Source organism: Myotis daubentonii, chromosome 14, assembly GCF_963259705.1.
Source record: "Myotis daubentonii chromosome 14, mMyoDau2.1, whole genome shotgun sequence".
Lineage (NCBI taxonomy): Eukaryota > Metazoa > Chordata > Mammalia > Chiroptera > Vespertilionidae > Myotis > Myotis daubentonii.
In genome coordinates this window covers 25,353,675-25,373,677 of record NC_081853.1, presented here as the reverse complement: position 1 = coordinate 25,373,677, position 20,003 = coordinate 25,353,675, and the positions used below count along the sequence as shown (strand labels likewise).

Below are 20,003 nucleotides of genomic sequence, written 5' to 3'. Positions count from 1 at the left end.
CAGAACAAATGGAAGCACTACATTTTACACGAAGGATACTGCATTTTAAAATGAACAACTTCCTTATAAATTTCCCAGATTCACAATTGTTGGATCCATACTATTAAAATTAACTTTTTATTACTTATGTGGAAAAGTTTTGCTTCTCTACTTTAACATTTTATTTCCTTTCTTTGTGCCTCATGAGTATTTCCCGTAGTGATCATTTTGTTGGTTGATTTTATGTGCTGCTTTTTTCATTGTACCTCGTAGGCATGTGCCTAGGTTCTTAATGAGCCATAAACCTCACTCGAAAGGCTAGCTAATATTTCTTCAAGTGGGTGTTCCACATACTCCTTAATGATTAGATTGTTTCTCATTTGGCCGTTACAGATAATTCTAGGGCAGCTCTGACAGCGTCTCCTAAGGAAGGCCTGTTAACCTGCTTCCCGTGCTTCCCCGGTACGGCCGGCTTCCACACTTGAGACCCACCCCTCGGCTGTACTCAAGACTATGTGCAGGCACCACTGCATTTCTCTTTCTCCCTAACAAGGGAGGATTATTGGATCTGCTTTCATTTATTAAAAAGCTAAGTTATTCACAAACTTTAAGGTTTTAGTTGAAACAGCCCTCACAACTACTGAGCCACCAGGGCAGGACCCAGTGTCCGCTGGCTCTGTCGGAGTGTCTGCAGTGTGGTGTCCTGCCCGCCTCTCACATCAGCTGGGTGCTTAATATGGGACTGCTACCAGTTCCAAGTAAGGGACATCCAATTAGCCAACATCTCCTATTGGCCAGAAGCAAATGGCTTTGGAAGAAGTGATTTATTTTCTTCTACTTACTTTCTCACATGGGGCATCTTCCTTCTCGTTCACATCACACACGACTTCCTCCACCAGCACGTACTCATCATCAGGTCCGCTCTCTCTGGCACAGAGGAGACCCGCTCGCTGGCTGCTGTCCTGACTGCCACACTGGGAGAGAACACCTTTTTGGCTACAATGGGCTTGGGACAGAGGCACAGTGACCTCTAATAACTGTTCATCCAAGCCGTTTGCAGGTAGTGGGTCATGCCCAGGGCCTTCCTGCAGGCAGTCTGATGGCTTGCTGGGATGCTCCATATCACCTGACTTTTTCAAGTCTCCATTCATCACAGAAAGTTCCTTCCTATCTGCTGTGGCTTCTATTTTGGAAACCATTTCAGAGTTCAGCTCATCATGCAATGGAACGTCTTCATTCTGTTCTAAGCAAGGATGCTCAAGTGGTTTTGTGTAATCTTCAAGGATTCTGTGCACTGTACTCTCATCCTTCCCCTGTCTTCGCATGAGCTTTGTGGCCCATTCGACACGATGACGATACCTGCAAAACAGAAATAGTGTCAGCAACAACGCTTGAATTTCAGAATTAAAAAAACAGATAAAAAACAAAAACAAAAACCACCCCCCCCCCACACACAAAAAGACAACAGAACATGTAAAAAAGATGAGAAGGTAGTAAGCCAAAATATTTACAGTGGTTTTTCTCAATGGTGGGCTATAGGTAAATGTTTTCTTTATACTTTTCTGCATCCTCTAACTGTTCTACAATGAACATGTATTACTTTTGTTTGCTTTTATTATAAAGCTTCACTTAGCTTGCTGAATTAAAAAGAATTACCTCAGTTTAGCAAAGTATGACAATTTGTGTAATTTAAAACTGGCGGACCAAATGATTTTGGTATTTATATTTACCAAATATAAATGGCCACCCTTTGTCAGAATTTGTTCTGTATTATTTTCTTTTTTTTTTTTGTTTTTGTTCTGTATTATTTTCAATTTTTAGGTATTGCATTTTCAGATATATCTTCCATTCATAACATAAAGAGCCTTTGTCTAGCATTGGAAAGCAAAAATGAACATTTCAATATTTTTCACAGTACCTCCTAATATCTCCACTGCACATGGAAAAAAATGATTATGATTAAGTACATACAGCCAAGCATCCTAACAGAAAAGGCCCCTTCTTCCATAATAATTTTTAAACTATATTTTAATGAGAAAATACGTGCTTAGTTTCTTAAACTTGAAGGCAAGCCCTGAACACCTCCCGGTTACAGAATTTACAGCAAGACAACAGGGCTCTGCTCTGCTGACTGTCGGCATCTAACGATGCTGCTGGGATGGTGCATGGAACGTGAGGCCATGCCACGTGTGGGAAATCTGGTCTGTGGAAGGCCAAAGGCTCCATGAAACTCAAGCACTCTGGCCTCTACCTACAGTGATTAGTGTAAAAAGCACCCAAGAGGACACATGGCTTGTGAGAAGTCAGATGTAATTTTAGTCTTCACCTTGAGTATTTTGTCTGCATAGGGATGTCTGACTCTGTCATAGCTTATAAACTGCTACATCCCACACACAGTTAAACAAGGAAGGCGGCTTCTGCAGTATTTGAAAAAGAGATCTGTGGCTGCTTAATCCTAATTCATCAGAAGAATCTCCAAACTGTCCACATCCTGTTTATTCTTCATGGGGATGAACATGCATTCCTATATATTGGGAAGAGTCTCTTAGATTTAAAAATTAAAACCTGGCAAGGCTACTCTAACACTGAAAAAACAGGATGATGCAGCGATGACATGCATGGACTCTGGCTTGCACATTTTGTGGTCAGCCATGATTCTGTCACTTATAACTGCTTATATCTCTGCTTCAGTTTTTCCACCCATAAGATGGGGAAAATGGTATTACTGCCTCAGAAGGATCATGTTATGTACTACTTTTTATACTCGGGGCAAAATATGTAGCTGCCCATACAACAGCGAGATGTCTTTCACCTGTATGAAAAGTATGGTCACTAGTGCATGCAGGGAAAACTTTCACCTGAGAGATCTAAAAAGAATCTGCTCTTCATATCACTTAAAGCATTGGTTTGATGCTTTTATGGGTCCATAAATCTTCATTCACAAATTTGTGTGTCAATGTATATTTTTCTGGGGAAGGGTTCCACTTTTATCAAATTCCTTGACTCAAAATATACGAAAGAACCACAGAATGAAAGATTCAACAGTTCCCTGCTTTGAGCAGAAGATCTGGAATAGAGAGAGAAGCACACACAGGTCACTGCTCTGCTCTTTGCAAAAAAGTGGCCAAGGCAGATGTGAGTGCAAACCCTCACTCCATCATGGTCTTGCACTAGTTACGTACCTTCCTAAGGTTCAGTTCTTCTGTGAACCAGGGGTAACAAACAGTACTTCCCTCACGGGGTTGTTGCAAGGATTAAAGGAGACAAGACATGTGAAGTGCTCAGGATATTGCAAGTGCTCAATAAATATGTGTTCCTATAATGATTGTGGGGTTTTTAGGGAGACTTGAAAAATAAAAACATTTTGACTCAATATGTATCACACTGAGATGCAAATGACATCTTAATGAATGGAAATGTACACCTTAATTAGGTGCTCTTCGAGGGCAGAGGCAGTCCTGCGGGGACAAGCACTGCACATCGCGCTCTGCAGTTGGCACTTCCACAATTCTCAGCTAAGCCACTAGCGCCTCCAGCCTCTTTTTGCTTTTCTGACAAATGCCAGAATCATGCCTGCATTTCTGTCTCAGAATGACCTCAGATGTTCATTTCTGAAAGTGCAAATGAGACAGTGGCTATCAAAGTAAGGGGAAGAAAGCCTCGAAGTAAGACTGATGATGAAAACAGCCAGATGCACAGATGACTAAGACATATGGCATATGGGTCATAGAACAGGTGTCCTCCAATTGGCTGGCAATGCCTTCAAAAGCCAAATCCTACTGCAATTAACCCCAAACACTGCTGGAGAAACGGCAGGAAAAGAAAAGCGAAAGTCAGAAAGGGGAGGGCGGCAGAAGGAAAAGGCGTCAGCGGCTCTGATTAGAAACGGTAATGAGACTGATGAAAAGCAGGCCCATTTTAGGGCAGCAACACAGATGGTGCCACTTGAACACGCCTCAGCTGCTCGTGTTTCTATGCCTTGAGCACACCTCTTCCATTTCCATAGAGTGCCCTTCTCTACCATCTTATTGCTTAATGCCCCTTTATCACTGGGAGTTCACAGCAAACTGGTTTTGAGTCCATCTGCTTAGGTCCAAGTACTGGCCTTGAGCAAGTTTAACTTCCTCTGGTTCTGTTTCCTCACCTGTCAGAGACAGAAAACAACAGGACCTACCTCACGGGGGGATGGAAGGACTTACCGAGACAACCCATAAACATGTTATTAGCATGTACCTAGCACAAGGGACATACTATGAAATGCCAGCATACAAAACTGTATTATTCTCATTATGGTCAATTCCTTTAGGCTCTGGAGCTCTGGACTTTCTGGCTTAATCTCATATAATCTTGGGCAAGGTAACTGCAGATTCCCATGTACAGGATGGGAACGACTACTCCTACCTGAGAGGTTTCTTAAGAAGATGAACTAAGATGATACAGGTATATAGACCAGTAACTGGCACTGTTGGAGCAACCAGAACCCATTGGCCATAATGATGAGGACGGTGATGTTGGCCACAACCAGAAGCTAACATGAGGCGTGGGAGGATCCTCCCCCAGAGCTGTCTGAGGGAGCACAGTCCTACGTGCCTTGATTTTGGATTTCTGGCCTCCAGATCTGTGAGAATAAATTTCTGTTCTTCTAAGCCACTCAAGTTTGTGGTACTTTGTTATGGCAGCCCTAGGGAACTAATACAAGGATTAATAACATTCTTGGAATATTACTCTGCAGAGGTTACAAGGGGTAACCCTCAGGTAGGCGACATTCAGAAACTTACATATTCAAACTGGCTTGATGTCACCTCATCTTTATTGCCAGCCCAATCAGGATACAGCTGAGGGGCAGGCTTCTCTTCTGTGTCTTGGTCTCAGTGTTGGTTGCAGCAACCTGCCTATAGGCAGCCCTTCTGGGATGCGGGTTCTGCCAGGTTCTTAGCTGGTCCCTCCCACAGTCTGGGGCCCTACCCCTACGCCCAGCCCGCAGTGTTAGCCAAAGCAGCCACTGAGATCTCCCTGGTGTCACTGCCTCCCAGACACTCATCTGGCCACGGGGTTACTGGGCATGTAAACAAAAGAGGCTATCAGATCCTGTCGAACATGCAGAAGCGAGATGAGAAATCACTGTGGGTTGTGTGGTTTTAAAGGCTTCCTAGAGGAGTTGCAACTCGAGCTGCTCCTCAGGGATGATGAGGATTTAGATCAGTGATGGCGAACCTATGACACGCGTGTCAGAGGTGACATGCGAACGCATTTTTTTGGTTGATTTTTCTTTGTTAAATGGCATTTAAAGATATAAAATAAATATCAAAAAATAAATCTTTGTTTTACTATGGTTGCAAATATCAAAAAATTTCTATAGTGACACAGCACCAGAGTTAAGTTAGGGTTTTTCAAAATGCTGACACGCCGAGCTCAAAAGGTGCGCCATCACTGATTTAGATGGATTAATGTAAGTCAACAAGATCCTAGCAAGGCAACACTAAGTGTTGGGGCTGCCAAGAGGAACCGACATGGTCCCTGCTCTCCAAGAGCTGACATTCTAAGTCTTGGTGTGCGACAAACCGTACAGTGAGGGGCCCCAAAGCAGACTCCATGGGAGCTGGAGGAATGACCCCCAACTCAGCGGAGGGAAGGGTGGTGGTGAGGAAAGGAGCTCTGAGACAGCGACCAGTAGGCTATGCGTGGAGCTGTGTACATGTCTGCAGGGTGAGGGAGAAGTATTCCAGGGAACAGCGTGAACAAAGCCCTACGAGTCGCACTACGAGTGGACGAGGAAGAGCCTGGGTGAAAGCCTCTTCCTCTAACCCTGCAAGTGTAGAGCGAGGGAACGGGTCAGGGCGTGTATGCCCACACAGCACAGGAAGCCCATTCTAAACATAAGTCTAAGCACCGTAGCTCTTAAAGACGTACACATCACAGGGTAGTTCTTCCTATTCTGCAAGGAGTTCAACTGGCAAGGGATTTGGTTTAGGATTATTTTTAAAAATAAACAGTATATTTCAAATATTATTTGATTCACATTAAATTCAGACACATTTCAAAGACTATTCCAAAAAAAAAAAAAAAAAAGAAAGAAAGAAAGGCATGAACTACCACATCAGAAAAGGTTTCCTAAAAATAGACCCGATTTAAGCCATAATTTTGACCAAGGCTGCAGTTCACCATGACTTACTTCTTTGATGTGATTATAGGCATATTTGTCTTCATATCTGTAACAACAAAGAAACAAAGACGTTCTATTAATTCAGACAAATTTTCCTTAAGGAGAAAAAACACTGAAAACCTAGAAAACACTAAGAACATTCCAACATCCCAACATCCACAAAATCACACACCAGCAATGGCAAACATGTGCTTTACATGCCATCACTCCCTGCACTCAAACCCCTGGCAGGCGCAGCTGACCAATCAGTGCTCTTGCTGGGCTCAGATGTGACCTCGGAATCCTTCTCAACTCAACACTGCAGCTAAGCAGGATGGCATGCAGAGGAATCCTTCCTGCCACCTCTGAATGCTCATGCTCTCAAGTTTCAGATGAGAATACAGAGACCCTAAAGCTATACACTTTAGCCTCATTGCCCCGTGCTAAATAAGCATCTGCAGTGAAAGCTGTGCCTTTAACAAAGGGCTGTTAAAGTACGTTTCATGGTGATGTTTGGGTGTGAACTTGCACATCAGGATGACTCTCTAACCAACTGAGCTACCCAGCCAGGGTTCTGGATATGGATTTGGGAGTTCTGGGCTCTATTTCTAGCTCTGGATATCTGGTTGGAGGGGTCTTTCCACCTAAAATGTTTATTGGGTCACCTAATGGTGTGGGTTTTAGAAACATGGATGGACCTAGAGGGTATTCTGCTGAATGCAGTCAGTCAGACACAGAAAGACAAACACCATATGATTCCACTTACACGTGGAATCAAGAAAACAAAATAAATGAAAAAACAAAACTGAAACAAACTCATAGATATAGAGAATAAACTGATGGTTGCTGGGTGGGAGGGATGTTGAAGGGCTGGGTGAAAAATATTTGTTTCTGAAATCAATAAAAAATCAACCAACCAACCAACTAACCAACCAACCACAACATAAACATCAGAAGACAGAAAATGTCTTGTTGATTCTTCTTATGTCATCAGCACCACTGCTGATCAATGCCTAGATCTAATAATTCATTAGAGGTTGCAAAACGGTGGCATTCTAATCCTACTATTTCTTCTTTAAAGACAAAGTCCTCACTATGTGGCTACCCTAAGAACCAGTTCATACATTCCAGTTTTCAAAATGATGTATCCTCCGCAGGTGACTGATGAATTTCTTCTGGCATGTGTCAGTATGAACGAAAGGATTCAAGCATTTTAGGGGTATTATTATGAATGAATACATTTTAAAATAAATTATAGCATTATTCTTATCGATGCCCAAATGTTTCCGTGGCCAGTAGAAGCCTCTTTTGAAACAAGCCTAGTAGTTTATTGCCGGGAGCCGGTGCATCCTTGCTGTTTCAAGGGACCTGGCATATATGGCATACGGTTCTTAATATGTTTGCTCACCTTCTTGGCGCTATGTTTTAACCAAGGTCACCTCTCCGAGAAAGGTTGAATCCCCAGGTAGGGATTTTCCCCTGAAGTTAGGGAGGGAATAAAACCCCTCAACTAAGTGCCAGGCGGGTAATTAATCCCTTTAACTACGAACAATCATGCTTAAACTACATAATCTTTTCTCCCTGGAATGGAGATAAGAAACGCCCTAACCTTTGTAATAGAGATTGATAGGATTGAATCAACTGGTATAAATACAGTTGTAACAAGACAGAAACACTCAGAACTTAGAACACAGAATTCAGAAGACAGAACTCAGAACACAGAACTAAGGACACAGGGCTTGGAAGACAGGACCAAGAGAGACAGAGCCTAGGCACAGAACCTACACAGAACGTTCTCTAGGGACAGAAGAACTTCGCTGGCGAGAGCATGAGGGACTGGCCTTGGAGCCTGGAGGCGGAGCCTGGCGAGAGAACATGGCAGGGGATCCTGGACTGAACCTGACTGCGGAGATTGGCAGGAGAGCCTGACTAGAACCTGGTGACTGGACCTGCCTGGAGAACCTAGCGAGGGAACATGGCCACAGAACCTGGCTGGAGATCTGAAGCAGAACCTCTCTGGAGATCGAGACCAGAACTTGGCTGGAGATCCTGGCTAGGCTGCTGATCAACTGAACGCTGTCTCCGTGTCACTCCTTCTTCGCCGACTCCGTCCACATCTTTGGGGACCCCTGGACCTGCTGGGGTCGGACCCCGGCAGTTTATGACAGCTTCCTTGCTTCCTGGTACAAGATGTTTCATCTAAAAAATCCTGGCTGCTCTTAACCACACCATCAAAATTACTGATTTGCTTAATTATACAATATACATATCACAGGCTCAGCATCACTGTAACAACACTACAACCCATAAAATACTTGCTGGAAACAATGTAAAGATTATTTTGTAGCTCGTTCTTGCTTTAGAGTATATGGCAGGTTGATTGCCCCAATTCCTCAGGTCTGCCATCTGCCAAACCCTGACTCTGGGCCAGTGAAGTATCAGCAAGCATGATGCAAGCAGAGGCCTGGAAAGCACGGGCACACTGGGGCTTGCTCTTGACCCTCCACCATAACCATGAGGACATTCCTGGGCTAGCTTGCCAGAGGATGACACATGGTTTCCCCTCCACCCCCATGGCCCCAGTTGAGGCCATCCTAGACCAGTTGACAGCCAACCAGACTATCAGTGAGTCCAGCTAGATCCATTACTGGACTAGACCCATTAGAGCAGCCAGCTGACCCATGACTAACATAAGGATGAGCCCATCCAGCCAAGATCAGCACACCTACCCAGCAAACCTATAGACTTGTAAGCAATTTGGTTGCTCTGAAAGCCACTGAAATTTGGGGTGGTTTGTTAAATAACACTGTAGCGAGAGATAACTGACATAAAGTCTAACCCATTAGAATTGAATAGTCCAATTATCATGTTTTGAAATCATTCAAAATAGTTTCCCCCTTGTGGCTCTACAACCAACTTGATATACAGGTTCTTTTTTATTTCAAGAATTACTCCCACCAGCAATGCATGAGAGTGTTTCTCAGGGCCTCACCGATGGTCAAACTTTTGGATTTTTGGCAATCTAGTTGCTAAAGTGATATCTCAGTAGAGTTTTAATTTGTATTTTTTCTTACAATATAATGTTTTAAAAAATCCTTTCTAGCCCTGACTGGTGTGGCTCAGTCGGTTGGAGCGTTGTCCCGTGCACTGAAGGGCCATGGATTTGATTCCTGGTCAGGGTACACGGTGTGGGCCCAATCCCCATTAGGGACATCTATGGAGGCAACCGATCAATGTTTCTCTCTCACATTGATATTTCGCTCTCTCTCCTTCCTTTCTTGTTCTAAAAATCAATGAAAAGCATATCCTCAGGTGAGGATTAAAAAAATCCTTTCTAATTATGTTTTAATCGGATATTGGCTGTGTAATTACCATAAGACTTCCCTAGAGAAATACACTAAAATAAAAGACTTATAAATTAAAGAGGATCAGCAAGTGAGAACTACACACATTACTATGTTTTAACAAATACATCAATGTTGAAGTTATTGTTGTAAATTCTAACTCTAGAAATAAAACTCATTTTGCATACAGGTGAACAGGTACCTAATAATCACTACCTTCCACATGCAGAGTACTCTTCTAGGCAATGCTTAACAACAGAAAAGCCTGAATAACACATTTGATAATTCCAGAAATTAGATAAAACGCATTTCAACTATAAGAACCTTTTCACCTTTATTAGAATGATTCTAGCTACAATTTCTAGCAGTAAAATTGTCAGTGTGCCTCTTACTTCTCCACTAGAATTTTATGATATAATCTGAGGTGCAAGATAAAAAAATGAAAGGAAATAATACTTTGCCAAAAGAACTGAATGACATGCAGGTTTACCTTTCCATTTAGCAACCAGCTTGGGATCTGAAATGGTGAAGTTTGGACGGCTTCTAGACAGAATTCCTTTTCCAAAATAACCCTTCCAGGAAGAGAGCAAATAAAGTTAGTTCACCTTTAGTTACCAATTTTTTAGCCGGGGGAGAATCACAATGAGTCAATGAAGTTTATTGCACTTTGCACAGCTTTACGCCTTCCCTCTGATTATCTAATGAATACAAATGAAGATCTTAGCATGTTATCTCTGTGATAAGTTTCTCGTATACCTCTTTTGTCTCCTAACTAACGATTTCAGTCTAGGTCTTATAAGCTGAAGGCAACAGGGCAGACAGAGGCAGGGATTCTTCTTCATGTGGGTCAGGAGCATGTGTCTAAAAGCAGGAACCAAGTCTACCAGGTACAAAAAAGCTTCCTAGCTTCCTGGATTCTCTTGTACTCCTTCCTGCTGATTCCAAAAACAACATTAACCCCCCCTCCCCCCATTTCTTAATTTAAGCCCATAGAAAACTGAAATTGAGAGAATAATAAAATGAATACCTTTTACCCTCATCTAGATTTAACAGTCAGAACAAATAATGTGTATAGCAATTTACAAAGCTCCTATTTAATGTTATGTATTACAAATGTGAATAGACTGCCTTTGGCCTAGACCTTCATCTCACCAAGGTCAATGCCACCCACTGTATCCCACTTTGGGAAGGTGGTTAAAACAACATCCACATATGTACTAGAGGCCCAGCGCGTGAAATTGCACAGCCCTGCCCACCCGCCCGCCACTCCTCTTCGCTCACTGCCCTGCCACGCTCACAGCCCACCCACCCACAGGCACCTCATCGTGCCCACCCACCCGCCCTGCCCACAGGCCGCCAGCCTTGCTGCAATCGGAGCCTGTGGCTGCAGGGGAGGGACCAAGAGGTGCTCCATGCACCTCCTGATGACCAGTCATTTGGTCGTTCCAGCGTTCTGGCCACTGGCCTTTTACACACACACACACACACACATATATGTATATGTATATATGTAAATCCTTACCTAAGATTAAGTTTTTATTATTTTAGAGGGAAAAGAAAGGAGAGGGAGGGGGAGAGGGAGAAGGGGGGAGGGGGAGAGAGAGAAAGAGAGAGAGAGAGAGAGAGAGAGAGAGAGAGAGAGAGAGAGAGAGAGAGAGGGAAATACTGATGTGAGAGAGAAACATCAATCGCTTGCCTGACGAATGTGCCCCAACTGGGGATCAAACCTGCAACCTAGATATGTGCCCTGACCAGGAATAGGACCAGCAACCTTTTTTGGTGTACAGGATGATGCTCCAACCAACTGAGCCACCTGGCCAGGGCAAAACCTATATATTTTGTAAAAATGTCTAAAGAGGGCACATTTATAGACTGGCAGTGGATCACTGGGTGCCTTAGGCTGGGAGCGGAGCAGGAATTAAGTGCAATGGGCATGAAGGAACTTTCTGTGCTGATGAGAAGGCTCTAAAATGGGATTGTGGTGGTGGCTGTGCAACTCTATGAATTTGTTACAATCACTGAATTGGACACTTACAATGGGTGAATTTTATGGCTGTAAATTATACCTCAATAAAGCTGTTTAAAAAGTGGCCCACTGATGAATTGGCTATGAGGGGAAGGAAGGGGAGCAAGTTACCAATCTCAACCCAAACCTATCATCAATAGATAACAGCAAAAACTATATAACTTGTCCTCATCTAAGAAGAAGTCCCCAACTCGAGAGAGAGTAGATGCAGAGCCAGGATACATGCTGAAGCCTCATCTGATCTGTCCATGAGCCAGGACAATATGCCACTCTGGTTACCTCTGGGGATGGAATGGGAATAAGTGGGGAATTTTAACTTTTTACCCATTAATTTAATTTCTATAAACTGCTTGATATTTTTTAAAATATATTTTATTGACTTTTTACAGAGAGGAAGGAAGAGAGAGGGATAGAGAGTTAGAAACATCGATGAGAGAGAAACATCAATTCAGCTGCCTCCTGCACACTCCCTACTGGGGATGTGCCCGCAACCAAGGTACATGCCCTTGACCAGAATCGAACCTGGGACCCTTCAGTCCGCAGGCCGACGCTCCATCTACTGAGCCAAACCAGTTACGGCATGAATTTTTTTTTTAACACAATGAATGTGCATTGCTTTTTATAACTGAAAGGTAAGAGGGGTCAATGTTACTGACCCTACTTCATTGCTAAAACGTGGGTCCAGAGTGGGGCAGTTATCCTAATAATATATGGCTTTAGGGCACTTGAGTCAAACTATAGTGTTCCTACAGGAGACTAAATAGCAAGAAAAGAATATGGGTCATTTATGGTTTGTTTTGGGAGTGGATGGAGAGAAGGAGGAAGGAAGTAGTTCCAGGTTGTCAGGAAGTAGCTGTGCCAGGGCCCCTTGTACTTACTTTCCCATACAGCTGCTCAATATCTTCTGCATTCCTTACAATTACATTGTTGTTTATCATTTCAGCACGGAATATTCTGAAGTCTTTCTGACCAAAAGGGATTGGAAATGGAGACTCATAATTCTCATACACTCTTCTTTTCCTCTTCGGGGCATGGAAAAAGGCTTCCGCCATTTTTCAAGTGTAACTGTTCTCTAAAGAATATAATGAAGAGAAAGAAACAGTCAATCAATAACTACACTGATAAAAAATGTGAGTACACTTACGGTATACCTAGGCTCAGAAAACCTAGGTCTGTGGGAAATATAACATATATATAAAGCAGTGAACTAAAAGACACAGTCACAAGAATATTTTGTAAAAGCAGTGCAAGTCTTAATCTCCTAAAATATCTCAATTAATTCCTACAACAATGCCCAAGAAGTCAGTGGCATTATTTCTAACTACAGCTGAGACTGAAGCCTAGTGATATGCCCAAAAAGTCACAATGCCACGCAAAAGTCTCCTAAAAGCAAGCACAATAGGATTTCTGCCTATTAGGATCACTCCCATTCTTTCACTCAGCCAATAAACTTTTACTCAGTACCTATCGGGGCTTCTAATATCAGAGGTGCTGGGATATAAAGATAAAACTAAGAGACCCTGTTCTCAAAGAATTAAATCTAGTTGGCACTCCATTTCAAAAAAAAAGAGGGGGTGAGGATCTTAAAATACATTCCAAACATTATGTCAAACATCTTCCAATTTTCAAAAAAAAAGTGTGTACTGATTTCAGAGAGGAAGGGAGAGGGAGAGGATAGAAACATCAATGATGAGAGAGAATCATTGATTGGCTGCCTCCTAAGTGCCCCCCACTGGGGATTAAGCCCAAAACCCAGGCATGTGCTCTGACCTGGAATCAAACCGTGACGTCCTGGTTCATAGGTCAATGCTCAACCACTGACCCACACCAGCCGAGCACTCATCTTCCAATTTTTAAGGTAAATTGATAAATAAAAATGACAGCAGCAATTCCCAATTAAGGGTCCATGATGTACCTCCAATTAGCTAAGAATAGGAACTGTAAAGCCAGAGTGCCAGGAATGGAATCGACTTCACTACTTCCTAGTCGTGCAACTGTGGGCAAAGGTTACTTAATCTCTCTGTGCCTTGGTTTCCTCATCTGCAAAATAAGAATGAAAAAACAACAACCCTCTATGTTCAGTAAGACCCATAAAGTGCTTAGAAGAGTACCCAGTTCACAGTGAGCGCTGTGTGTGTATTTGCTATAATTATTATTATGGGATGAGCACTACCAACATCATTACATAGATGAGGAAATGGATTCAGGTTCAAGATCTATATATATAAAACCCTAATATGCAAATAGACTGAACAGTGGAACAACTGAAAAATTGGTTGCTGTGATGTGGACTGACCACTAGGGGGTGCACATGGATCATGGTGGGCATCAGCAGCAGGCGACAGAGTGCGGAACATGGCTGGCATTGGCTGTTGTGGGAGGGTGGAGCAGGTGAGCGGGGGCGCCAGACCAAGGTGGGGCTCCGGTCACTGTCATCAGGGCGAGCCTCTGGTGGTTACTGAAAATTCTTTGCTCCTGCATGCTGCGGTCCCGCCGGGCACTTGCACCTGCTGCTGGCACCAGCCCCGTTTGCGCCTGCAGCCTGTGCCAGAGCTGCTGCTCGCACCCGCTGATGGCGCCGGCCACGCTTGCATTCGCTGCTGGCGCTGGCCCCAATAGCTCCGTGTTGTCAGCGGATGTGAGCGGGGCCAGTGCCTTCAGCATGGGGGAGCAGTGCCAGGAGCGGGGCTGCCAGTAGACAGGGGACGGGGGTATGGCGGGAGGGCCTGGGTGGGGGCGCAGAGGATGGGCCGATACCCGCCCCTGTGCCCACCACAGCTTCGCGGTCCATAGTTCCTTTTAAGATGCGCGAATTGTGCACTGGGCCCCTAGTCCTATATAATAAAGAGATAATATGCTAATTAGATGGAACAACCGAATGACTTTCTGGACATCCTTCTGGACGACCTTCTGGACAAAGCTGGGGCTGCGAGGGTTGGCCAAGGCTGTGAGGGGCTGCGAGGGCTGAGCCCCTTGCATGAATTTTGTGTATTGGGCCTCTAGTCCTATCTAATAATAGACAAAGATTGAAATTAACCGTACCTCCACTATGCTTCCCATTGGCTAATCAGCGAGATATGCAAATTAACCACCAACAAAGATGGTGGCCGGCAGCCACGCAGCTGAAATGAGCAGGAGGCTTGCTTGCTCCAGTGATGGAGGAAGCCAAGGTTCCCGGCTCTAAGCTCCACTCTAAGCAACAAAGTTGCAATTATAGAAGCTAAACAAACCCCAGATTCCTGCTTTCAGTAGGCCGTGGCCTCGGAGCTGGAGCGGCAACAAAGTTTCAATTATAGAAGGTAAATAAATCCCAGAATAAAAAAAGAAAAAGAAAAAAAGGAGAGGCTGGGAGCTTCAGTTGCCAGCCTGAAAACCCTCAGCCCCTCATCCAGGCTGGCCAGGCACCCCAGTGGGGACCCCCACCCTAAAGAAGGTGTGGCCAGCCTGAAAACAGCCATCAGCCCCTCATCCAGGCTGGCCAGGTACCCCAGTGGGGACCCCCACCCTGGAAGGGGTGCAGGCAGCTTGAAAACAGCCATCAGCCCCTCACCCAGGCTGGCAAGGCATCCAAGCAGGACCCCCACCCTGATCCGGGACAGCCTTCAGGGAAAACCAGCCGGCCCTCACCCATGCACCAGGCCTCTATCCTATATAGTAAAAGGGTAATATGTAAACTGACCCTAACAGCAGAAAGACTGGGAATGACTGGTCACTATGACACACACTGACCACTAGGGGGCAGACGCTCAATGCAGGAGCTGCCCCCTGGTGGTCAATGTGCTCCCACATGGGGGAGCTCTGCTCAGCCACAAGCCAGGCTGATGGCTGCCAGTACAGCGGTGGTGGTGGGAGCCTCTCCTGCCTCCTCAGCAGTGCTAAGGATGTCAGACTGCAGCTTAGGTCTGCTCCCACTGGCAAGTGGACATCCCCTGAGGTCTGCCAGGCTGCCAGAGGGATGTCTGATTGCAGGCTTAGGCCCAATCCCCCGGGGAGCAGGCCTAAGCCAGCAGGTGGACATCCCCCGAGGGGTCCCAGACTGTGAGAGGGCACAGGCCAGGCTGAGGGACCTCCCCTACCCCGAGTGCACAAATTTTTGTGCACCGGGCCTCTAGTATTATATAAAAGGCTCCAGAGTTGGGCACTAGACCATCCCAGGTCTGTTGAACTCCAAAGCCCAGGCTCTTCTCTCCAGGTTCTGCTGCAAGCACAGGTAGCATCTGTCCCCCTTTGTCTGAAGGCTCACCGTTTCTCAAGGTTAGAAGCTAAAGGGTTATGGAGAATTGTGGGATTACTTACTGTGCACTCAGCACTAGGAGAGAGTAAAGGAAGCTGAAGTCAGTACCTCTCCCCCTTCCAGGCCTTACACTCAGTCTGAAATAAAACAAGCACCTAACAGGCTGCAATTCAATAATGGCTAAAGGAAGGAAGTAGAGTTGAGTGTATTGTGCGATAAAAACATAGAGCCATGGTAGATGCATTTAACTTAGGAAAACTCAACCATACGCAAGGGGAAAAAATATAAACAGTGCAAGAGATTGGCCAGCCACCCCAAGGCATGAGTAGACGCTCTAGAACGAGACAGAAGACTTGAATCTGTTGCTCCCTCAGTCCTGAGTCTAGACTCAATTTAAGCTGACAGTGTATCTGCTGCTTGAAGATAGAGTGGAGCCTTTTTACACATGTGTAAACTACATGGCTCCAAACCCTCACAAAGAAAGAAGTAGGACTAATTATCTAGGTACCTCCTGCATTCAATACCAACATCCCACGGGGAAGGGGATGTAACCAAGTCTGACACAGCCAATGAAGGTGGTCAAAACTGACAAAGGAAGGTGAATGGTCTTAAGGACTCATGACCATTCAAAAAATATATATATAAATAAATAAAAGCTTTGTCCAATGTATGATGTCTTTATCCACCTTCTCAAAGAAGTTGAGGAATAAAATGAGGACAAAGAAAAAAACACAGATCAAGGAAGAGTTAGAGAAACTGAATAGAAAATCAGTTACAAAGATAACGGTGAAAAATAAGAACCGGCAAGTCAGAACCTTCATAGAACTGCCAAAGTATTCCAAGCAGCAAAATGCTAGAATAATTTCTAAGTAAGATCCCTCAATGTAATCACATACTGAGTATGACTGTACACATAGTACACACACACAAATACAGCATTCATAACAAAACTATGTATATTACATGTTAATGGGCAATTAAGAGATTTTCTTCCAAGGGTATCTTAAACTAGATTTTCACTTGCTGACATATTCCTCAACCGAAGTCAACTCTGTGGTATGCAACTGTAGAAATAGCAATTTATTTTAAAGCTTAAACAATACTGTCTTGGCTTTTCTGAGGCAGGACATTGATCTCCAGTGAGGAAATTTCTAGGGATTTCTAGGAGCAATTCAGACTTTTATGAGACTTTCACTTGTAATGTAACCTCTGGTTAATATTTGACTTGTATATATTACATTTGGAATTTTTTTTTAGCGAAAACACTTAATGGCTAACTTCAAGAACTTCCAATTTAAATCCTCTCAAACAAGTGAAATGAAAAGTTATGTTTTTTTTTTAATTAAATCTTTATTGTTCAGATTATTACATTTGTTCCTTTTTTTTACCCCCCATAACTCCCCTCCTCCCAGTTCCCGCCCCACCCTCCGCCCTCACTCCCCACCCACTGTCCTCATCCATAGGTGCACGATTTTTGTCCAGTCTCTTCCCACATCTCCCCCAAGAATAGTCAGTCCATTCCCTTTCTATGTCCCTGATTCTATTATAATCAACAGTTCATTCTGTTCATCAGATTATTTATTCACTTGATTCTTAGATTCACTTGTTGATAGATGCATATTTGTTGTTCATAATTTGTATCTTTACCTTTTTCTTCCTCTTCCTCTTCTTAAAGGATACCTTTCAGCATTTCATATAATCCTGGTTTGGTGGTGATGAACTCCTTTAGCTTTTCCTTATCTGTGAAGCTCTTTATCTGACCTTCAATTCTGAATGATAGCTTTGCTGGATAAAGTAATCTTGGTTGTAGGTTCTTGGTATTCATCACTTTGAATATTTCTTGCCACTCCCTTCTGGCCTGCAAAGTTTCTGTTGAGGAATCAGCTGACAGTCGTATGGGTATTCCCTTGTAGGTAACTGAGTTTCTTTCTCTTGCTGCTCTTAAGATTCTCTCTTTGTCTTTTGCTCTTGGCATTTTAATTATGATGTGTCTTGGTGTGGTCCTCTTTGGATTCCTTTTGTTTGGGGTTCTCCGCGCTTCTTGGACCTGTAAGTCCATTTCTTTCACCAGGTGGGGGAAGTTTTCTGTCATTATTTCTTCAAATAGGTTTTCAATATCTTGCTCTCTCTCATCTTCTGGCACCCCTATAATTCTGATGTTGGTACACTTGAAGCTGTCCCAGAGGCTCCTTACACTATCCTCGCATTTTTGGATTCTTTTTTCATTTTGCTTTTCCGGTTGGATGTTTTTTGCTTCCTCGCATTTCAAATCATTGACTTGATTCTTGCGCTCCTCTGGTCTGCTGTTGGGCGTCTGTATAATATTCGTTATTTCAGTTCGTGTGTGCTTAATTTCTAGTTGGTTCCCCAATATAAGATCGAGGGTCTTATTAGTTTTCGTGTAGATCTCATTAAGTTTATCGGCAGCTTCTAAACAGTTCTTGAGAGACCTTAAAAGTGTGGTTCTGAACTCTATTTCTTCCATTGACAATTTTGTCCTGTTTCTTTGTCTCCGCATTTTGTTATGCTTCCTTGGTGCACCCCCTAGTGGTCTTTGTTCGCAGTCTTATAGATAAATCTTGATTGTTGTAGCTAATTCCAGGGAGGGTTTGACCTCCAGGCCAAGTGGCTATGAGAATCAGCTGTGTCAGTAGTGAGAGAACTTCTGTCCTCTAGGGAGGTGCTAATCTAGCCTTTGCCTGAGGCTATCCGGCCAATGCCTCTGTGCAGGGCTTGGGCGGGGCGGGTCGCACAGGATCAACAGGGTGGGCCAGAGAGAGCAGTTATGGCGGCTCTCAGTCCTGTCCCCAGGGGCTCTGCCTCTCTGAGTCCCAGCACCCGCTGCAAAGCTCGGAGAGAAAGCTGCACTCGCTCTGACCGAAGCCAGACAGTCCCGCTTCTCCCGTTTGAGTCTGGGTCCCTAAAGACTCGCCTGGATCTGGTGCTCAGAGTCTGCGACTCCCTCCCGATTGAAAACAACAACCGCGCCCTCCGCCGCCAGCGCCCTCCGCCGCCAGCCCGCTCCGCGCACTCCGCACCTCAGAATTTGACTTCAGCACTGCGCCTCCTCTGAGTGTCCGTATGTGTTTCTCTTTCCTCCTAGTTGTAGGACTTCCACTCAGCCAGCGTTCCTGTGGTTCTGGGTGATGTCCCTTCCGTTTTTTGGTTTCACTTTTGAAGTAGTTGTTCAAGGCAGCAAACTCCGGCGTTAACCTATGCCGCCATCTTGGTTCTCCGAAAAGTTATGTTTTAATTTGTCTGGTTTGTTTAGGATTTTCCCCTTGCTGATGGCGAATGTACTCTAAATAAGCAATACTGAGCTATGATACTTGATGGCAAGAACTCTTGCCAGGCCGGTGTGGCTCAGTGGTTGAGCACTGACCTGTGAACCAGAAGATCATGGTTTGATTCCCAGTCAGGGCACATGCCCAGGCTGCAGTCTCCATCCCCAGTGGCAGGAGGCAGCCGGTCAATGATTCTCTCTCATCATTGATGTGTCTATCTTTCTCTCCCTCTCCCTTCCTCTCTGAAATCAATAAAAATATAATTTTAGAAAAGCAACTCTGTACTCTAATCGAAGTATATATAATAGGTTTCTTGCAAAAAAAACCCAAAACAGTTTTTCACAAAACCTCAACAACCAGGATCTAGTATCAACTCTGCCCATGTTCAGCATACACATCAAGAATTTGGCTCCTAGTAGGCCTTCTATATATACAAAGATGCCATTCTTATTGTGTGACCTTCACAACCCACTTAAGCTCTCTGAGCCCAGTTTCTTCATCTTCAAATTGAACAGGACTAGAAACACAGCCTGGAAGTTACCCAAATGTTAACCGCAGAGTAACCATATGATCCAGAGATTCCACTCTGGGTACAGATATATATATAAAAAAAAAAAGTGAAAACATGTTTACACAAAAATTTGTATGCAAATGTTAACAAAAAAGCCAAAAAGTGAAAACCACCCAAATATCCATCAATAGATGAATGAATCAACAAAATATAAGATATTCATATAATGGAATATCATCAATAATAGAAGAATGAAGTACGGATACATGCTACAATGTGCATGATGAACCATGAAACCATTATGTTAAGTAAAAGAAGCCAGTCACGAAAGACCACATACTATAGGTATAAAACCATTAATATGAAATGTCCAGAATGAGCAAACCCATAGAGACACAAATTAGGTTAGCAATTGCAGGTGCTGCGGAAAGGGAGAAATGTTGGAGTGACTGCTAATAGGCATAGAGTTTATTTTGAGAGTGA

General features: G+C 43.9%; 1 protein-coding gene across 8 annotated transcripts in view; it reads right to left on the bottom strand.

Annotated features, from left to right (window-relative positions):
- Positions 1-20,003, bottom strand: part of TSEN2 (tRNA splicing endonuclease subunit 2) — a 48,202-nt gene that overhangs the window by 23,100 nt on the left and 5,099 nt on the right. For 3 of the 8 annotated variants that reach the window (XM_059663618.1, XM_059663621.1, XM_059663620.1), the window contains exons 2-5: positions 12,370-12,563; positions 9,956-10,037; positions 6,152-6,188; positions 822-1,338 (exon numbers count right to left, since the gene is read on the bottom strand). In XM_059663618.1, the coding sequence (XP_059519601.1) occupies positions 822-1,338; positions 6,152-6,188; positions 9,956-10,037; positions 12,370-12,543 (810 nt within the window). In that variant the 5' untranslated portion in view covers positions 12,544-12,563. Of the gene's footprint in view, positions 1-821; positions 1,339-6,151; positions 6,189-9,955; positions 10,038-12,369; positions 12,564-13,406; positions 13,532-15,787; positions 15,863-20,003 lie in introns of those variants that run through there. The other 5 variants (XR_009448520.1, XR_009448519.1, XM_059663616.1 and 2 more) reach the window with 3 other exon arrangements.